This window comes from Harpegnathos saltator, unplaced genomic scaffold (genome assembly GCF_003227715.2).
Source record: "Harpegnathos saltator strain DR-91 unplaced genomic scaffold, Hsal_v8.6 scaffold139, whole genome shotgun sequence".
NCBI lineage: Eukaryota > Metazoa > Arthropoda > Insecta > Hymenoptera > Formicidae > Harpegnathos > Harpegnathos saltator.
In genome coordinates this window covers 787,759-795,000 of record NW_020229916.1, presented here as the reverse complement: position 1 = coordinate 795,000, position 7,242 = coordinate 787,759, and the positions used below count along the sequence as shown (strand labels likewise).

General features: G+C 50.7%; 1 protein-coding gene across 2 annotated transcripts in view; it reads left to right on the top strand.

Moving 5' to 3' along the window:
* Positions 1-7,242, top strand: part of LOC105185292 (uncharacterized) — a 352,769-nt gene that overhangs the window by 326,248 nt on the left and 19,279 nt on the right. For both annotated transcript variants that reach the window (XM_019842371.2, XM_025308096.1), the window contains one exon: positions 4,094-4,239. In XM_019842371.2, coding sequence (XP_019697930.2) covers positions 4,094-4,239 — 146 coding nt within the window. The remainder of the gene's footprint in view (positions 1-4,093; positions 4,240-7,242) is intronic.

The window sequence follows — 7,242 nt, the reverse complement described above, 5'->3', positions numbered from 1 at the left end:
CCCTCGCTTTGTCTCTTTTTCTCCCTCTCAGTATCGCTAATCCCGCACAATCGAGACGCTTTTCATTCCGCGCCCGGGAGTCGCTGCGCGCGCGAGCTTTTTAATGCCCCATTTTCTCGTGTACACGTGTGTGTGTGTGTGTATATGTGTGTGTGTGTGTGTGTGTGTATATGCTTTTTACACGATATTCATACGCGGATATCGGCGAGGGTAGCCCCACGGTTGGCGGATCATAACGTATCGTGATTCGCCCGGAAAACTGACATCGATCAATCATATCGTAGACGAGTGTCGGTTTCACGAAACCTCCCCTGACGTTCGTCACGTTTTATTACAATGCTTTTACACGCTCGAATGTGCAGCGCGCGGCTACGGGACATTTTCCGAAAAAAGAGAGAGGGAACGAAGGAGAGAGAGAGAGAGAGAGAGAGAGAGAGAGAGAGAGAGAGAGAGAGAGAGAGAGGACTCATGCGCGCCTGCAAATCATGCTTCGCGGCGAATAATGAATTTTTTTTTGGAGCAACGCGAGCCCGTACTCTCTCTCTCTCTCTCTCTCTCTCTCTCTCTCTCTCTCTCTCTAGTCTGACAAAAAATAATATAACGTACACGCGACGTCTCTCCTAAAAGCCCGGCCGGACACCTATATGCGCTCGAAGGAGAGAGACAGTGATTTTTTCCGCCGGCGTTCTCACAAATTCCCGCCGCGACGCGTCTGCGGAATGGTCGCGCGGTCGCGAATTCGCCCATGAATTAGCGCATCTCACGGTCGCGATGCAGTCGCGAGAGCTGTCTCTTCCGTGGTGCGGTGGTAACCGGTGCACTCGGTTGCACCGAGCATTCACGGGAACGAAATCGCGGGAGCACGTCGTACACGCGTATCTTGGCGCGCGCGCACGATGTGGCGACTTTAACGAGCACGGAGAAATCGTTACCGCGGCAATAAAGGAGCGCTCGCGCGCGGATGAAGTCTCCGCGCGGTGAGAATTTTTACGATTATACATCCCGTATTTATGATCCGCCGGCCGAGAGATGTAGTTCATAAAAGCCGCGTCTTAAGCACGGCTACGAATAACCGGCGACGCGACGATGACGCGACCGAGTCTGCGGCTCGCGAATCGGTTATGCATTCTGCCGAGTGGGCGATCTCGCGAGCGACGTCGAGAGAGATCGACGGTCACGCGTCTCTCCACTCGCGACTCCACTCGACTCGCACCGCCCTCGCTCGCGTCGTCTTCTGCTCGCCGACGCTCGCGACGAGTCCAATTAAGCTGAATCTACGTGAGAGAAAAGAAACACACACACACACACATACACACAGAGACGGAAAGAAGAGAAAAACTCGTCCACGACGAGCGGCTCGAGCGAGATACCGCGCGCGATCGCGGAAACTAGTTTCGCGAGCGCAGGCGGGCTTTATCGAGAAGTAATATAAACTTTATATCCCTCTCTTCACGAGCGGGGAGAACTCGTAAGACAAATATATGTCGAGATCGTCGTTTCCGGTTCGTGCAACGGCTTACGACGCCGGTGCTCCGCGGAGCGCTACAATGTAAACACATATCGCGAGCCAGGCTCGCGTACAGATATGAGCTTATACGCGCGGCGCGCGCGAGCCTGAAACGCGAGCGCGTGCGCGCGCGCGCGCGCCGCCGACTTTTCGGATCCCGCCGTAAAGAGGCGGCCGTCGTAAAAGAATTGCGTTAAACTTAATGCTCGGTCGTTAGGAAACGTCCTGATAAAATAAAATCTTAATCCCGCGCCGTCCGCCCTCACGAGATTTAGGGTCCTCCTCTTCCCTCCGCCCTTTCCGGCCGACGTTTCGGGGCGAGAAAGGGCCGCTCGTCGTCCTCCCATTTTCTCGAGATCAGCCTTAACGGTTCACCGGACCGACTATTAAGCGTATCAGGCGCGCTTAATCCTTTCAGACCCAAATTTTTATCTGTCCGCGGCGGACCTCCTCGTGCTTTTATGACGGCGGAGGGACGGACCGCCGAATAACGGCGATGCGATATCGTCGCTGCCGCGAGAGATCTTTCTCTCATCACTATGGCGATCGTCTCAGGCTGAAATTTCACTGCCCGGACGACGGCGCAGGCGTACAGAGAAAAATAACCCGGCTGGACGTGGAACTGGAGCTGAGATCGGCGACGAGAAGTGACGTTTCTGTCATCGCGGCCGAAAACATTCGTCCGAACATTCGGCTGCGTTAAAACTCGGTCGAGGTGACTGTGGGAGAGCAATTGACTGAGCGGGAACTTTGTACAGGGAATCTTTTTCCGTTCCTACAAGCGACTTCTCCCCGAGAGCTAGAAAAGTCGCGTACACTTACGGATTTGTCTTTTCCGCGCGCACGCAGGAGAATCTCGGCTCGTGTAACTGAACGGTAGGTAGAGCTGTAAGAACTATTCGAATTCGTGTCGAATCGAATCGAATCTTACCTGATTCGATTCGACTCGACTCGAGAATCCGGATCCGTACCGCTCGAATTCTAAACTGTTCGAAGTTTTGCGGATATTTAAATATATTTCAGACTCGACGCGAGTGAGGGGCAGATTCAGGGTCGGTTTTTAGCTGAGACAATATTTTTCGCGATACTCGAGTCAACGCAAAATTGAATAATTAGCAAGGGATGATGGAGTCCTGATATTAATAATTGCAACTCGAGGTAGTTTGACGTGGCGGGCAGAAGCCGCGCACGTTGCGAATCCGAAAAAAATTCCTCGGCACGTTGTCGTCGTACGTGCGCACATTGTTATTCTTCCGTAGTTGAAAATAATTCGCAACAATATCTAAAGGCGAGACTGTGGGCTTCTGTGAGCCAAATTGTCGCGTTATGTTGCTCATCTGAAAGTTAAATCTCAACGGTTCGGCACTCGACGCAGAAAATTCTTGCTTCGCGCACATTATTTATACCGAGTAGAAACCAAACGAAAACTCGGTGACGAGAAATGACGTCTCTGTTGTCGCGACCGGACACATCCGAACATTCGGTTGCGTTAAAACCTGACTGAGGCAACTGTGAGAACAAGATTGACTCGGTAAAAACCTTATATAGGAATCTTTCCGTTTTTACAAAAATGAGTGTTTGTCCGAAAATAAAAAATGTATTAATGCAGTTGTTCTTCCTCCTGCAAGTCCGTCAATCCTCCGTCAAATTTTCTTCCAATGGAGATGAACGAGACGTGACTCTCGGCTGGAGCGAAGAATATTCCCAACAAAAGTATCGAAGAATATTTTGACGGAGGATCGACTCCCGTCTAGTCGCCGCTCAGACGTCAGAATCCAATTTTACCCTATAATCAGTGCAACCTATAATTTTGTTGATTAATTATAAGCATAAGCACTGTAATTAGCGATATCTCGCTGAACAGTTCTGTTGATAGCCGCGACTTTTCGAATTACCGACGCAGCTTGCAAGCGCCGACAGGGTCGGCGTCGCATCGAGACCGCTAATTCCATCGAGTGTGACATACATCGGAACGTGTCTGAAAACGGCAAGAAACACACTCGGTGAGAAATGTCTATCACTTTTAAACCGTCGCCGTACAAAAATTCCACGCTTGCTCCGCAGAGTTCTTCACCGATTATTCTATCTCTGCTACGCTCCTTCTCCCGAGATCCAATCGCAGAAACACTTTTAGCGATTCTCTTTGAGAGAGCAGCCTCGGGGGGTGTTTTCGGTCTCGCGGTTGTTCCTAATCTGCTGCTGCTGCTGCTCAGAGAGAAGAACAGACAAAGAAAGAAAGAAAGAAAGCGAAAAAAGCGACGAGCTTCCACCTGAGACCGCGCGAGCCGCTTCCGAACGCATCGGCAATCCGCGTGGGGAAGTAGCCGAGTTCATCGGCGGGGATCGCGCTTTAATCACTGCGCGAACGAGCGACGCGAGCGCCTTCGAAGTTCGCTCGAGATGGTCGGCGCGACTTCGAAGATCCACCTCCTCGCGCGGCGGGGCCGACAAGTCCGCGGGAGAGCGAGCCTCCGACTTGAAAAGTACGGCTCTCGCGCACAATGCCCTGTCCCCTCTCTCCCTCTCGCCCTCGGCCGTCATGTTCTCACCGATACGTAACGCTTTTTGGTGTGCATCCCTTTTCAGCAAGAACGGATACGTGTGCATCATGTTCCACAGGAGGGACGAGCACGTGATAGAGATGCAACTCTCGGAATGGGGCCAGCAGTCTGACGATATATGCAACTCGAGCACGTTCAACTCGCACTCGATGCCGTACACGACGTTCATCAGTAAGTAAACTTTCTCCTTTCGTAATCGAGTGAACGGCCATTGTGCCGCCGTTGCGACATATCGCACGACGCGCGAGTTGTTTGCCCGCGGCCCGAGTCGCAACTAATTGCTCTTTAATGCGCACGGTGTCAACTTTCGGCAGCGCGAGAGAGAGAGAGAGAGAGAGAGCGTAATATACGCAAATTCGATTACGCTCGGCAGCGCCCGCCCGACAGATCGTGTTATATGTTTGTCACTGCAGTTTCGATTAATGCAATTACAAACGGCCGCGTAGCGCGACCGGTTAATGCGTTTTTGCTTTGTCGGCATGGCGGCCGTAATTAATCGGGCGAATTAATTCGCCGATATCGCGCGGCAGCGGTGGCACGCGGCCGAGCAAACTCGCGGTTTCTTTCGCGCGCCGCAGCGAGCCAGTTTCTCGTCCAGATGACGCGTCTTTGTCATGAATATTTGGACGTGTTCGGTGCGTGTCTGTGTGTAATAAAGCGCCGTAGATTTTACAACTTTACAGTCATTTTTACTCTTCATCGCTTCATGCGCAATGTTGAAAATCTCCGCGAGGCTGCATCCGTCGTCGTGTCAGCCACGCTGATTTTCAAAAAGTGTCACCGTCCAAGCAGGAAATTGTGAAAGGAGGGAACTGCGAAAGGCCGTTTTCGAGGCTATTTTTGTGAATTTTTTTTTAACAGAAACGGTGGGATCAATGGATTTGAATGTTTCACAGTGTATTCATTAATGTTCAAAGTATAAAATAAATTTCGTTGAATCACAAGAACCGATCTAATTTGTAATTATAGATAAAAATGCAATCATCCGTTTGCGAGCTCTGTGTTTGCTGACGACATAATTCCGGGCTTCTCACCACTACTCTGAAATCAAAAAATGAGAAAGATTTCAAAAATATATGGTTGCCATTGTAGCCCGTACCAAAATGAAGGCAGTGAAGCCAAATTTGGAGAAATAATGACTGTACAAAAAAAAAGTATCGAAAATGAAACTTTTTTCAATGAAACTTGTAATCATGTTTAAAAAAAGTTAATAAAATAGAATATAATTGTGTTCGAGATAGGTACAAAACCAACGTGTCTACTGCATATTGTGTAAAAATTTCAAGTTATTCGGTTCGGTAGTTTTTGCGTAATCGTGTCGACAGTTTAAGAAAGTGGTGTTTCCAGATAAACGCGTTTAAAGTATTATGTATACTTTCCAGATAGTAACAAATTTATTTTATACTTTGAACATTAATGAACACACTGAAAATTTCAAGTCCATTGGTCCTATCGTTTCTGTTAAAAAAATTCGTAAGAATATCCTTGAAAACGGCCTGCTCCGCATGTAACTTCCCCTCAAACAGCGACGAAGCAAACCACGAAGCTGGCTGTCTTTGCTCTCATCTCGTCGATGCGCGGCGACATCACAAACTCACGACACGAATTTACCTGATTACGGCAGCCGATTTAGAAGACCGAGTGATATAAAAGAAGAAATAAGCTTCGCACTGCTTCGACTGCTGTTTCAAGCGGACAAGCGGGTTTGCGTTATGACATTGCGATCGTCGTCACACATTGAATATCGCGATCCAACATAATGGAGTCTTAAAACGTGTGCTCGCGAACACTCCGCGAGGCCTCTCTCCGGCTCGACGACGACGGATGCATTTATTTCCCGCGATCGCGAAATAGCACGGTCGTTTTTTCCCCTTCCCTCTCTCGGGCGGTGAGCCGGCGGGAGATTAAGTGGATTGGAAGGTGGAAATTCGGCCGCGCCGGCCGCGGCCGGAAACCGGAATCAGAAACGAACGGTTCGCCCGAAGGTGATTTCCGGGCTCGCCTCGGCGTCCCCGGCGCTCCGCAACTGCCAATTCGGCCCCGATGGACCCCTCCGTTTTTCTTCCGATTCATTGGCCGCGTCCCCTGGTTTGCTTCGATCTTATCGAGTTACCCTGACAGGAGGTATAAGCGAATGGAGAGATCTCCGCGGGCGGTCCGGCCAGCCGATAATCGCCTCACGATGCCCTCGCGAAGTCCTCATTTTCAAGCGCCACGCAGCGGAAGGAGAATGTATCTCTTAATATCCGAACGATCAGGGGCGCGTCGGGCGCGGATTTTCGGACGAGACTCGCCGCGGAGAGCTGCAGAGGCGCGCGTTTTCACGCGCCGTCTGACGTGGAGAAGGGTTTGGGGATTTGTCGGCGAGGATTTATCGAGCGTGGCCGCGCGGATCGCGCAGCAGCGCGTTCAGCGGCCAGCTCTCAGCGCCATTAAGCGAGATTACATTACATTACACCGCCAGCAAGAGTATACGCTATGGTGGTTCTCGCGAAATTTCCTCCTTATTCTCTTTTTCATCATCACTTCAGCATCAGCTGCGCCACACTTGTATAGTCTTCAGGTTCTAATTGATCTCACCGTGTCTGGAGCCGAGCGAACTGTTGTTGTCTTCGTTGTGCGACCGACTGTTCCTTTCTGTTTTATTTTATTATCCGCAAGCCCGCTTCTCATACTCGAATGCGACCACCGAGTTTGGTCGATCAAACACTCACCAGGCGTTTCTCTTGCCGCTCGGTGCGTTAGATCGGCCACTTCGAATGCTCGAATAATTTCTAACTTCATTGCGTGCGACTCGCCACTCCAGCGTATCCGAATTACTGTAAACTCTAAGGGGTTTTGAATCCCAGGGTCTCAATAAACTCTACTCCACTGTACCCCCTTCCTCTCCCTGCTTACTCAACTCGGCGCTCCGCTTCAAGTTTCGAATAAAACGTGATTCGCGGTCTAACGAAAGAGCGCCTTGTTTAGCTTCTAAAGCCAATTCCGGGCATCGATCGTGGACCGTCCGACGACGGCTTGGGATGAAGCACGCCGCCTCGGCGGCCGCGCACATGCACGTGCTGCACACAGAGAGCGAGAGAAAGGAGAGGACGGAGGCACGGCAGCAGACATGCACCCATACTCGTGCCCGTGATTTGTCCCGACCTTATCGAGTCTCCTCTCGTCGTGCTC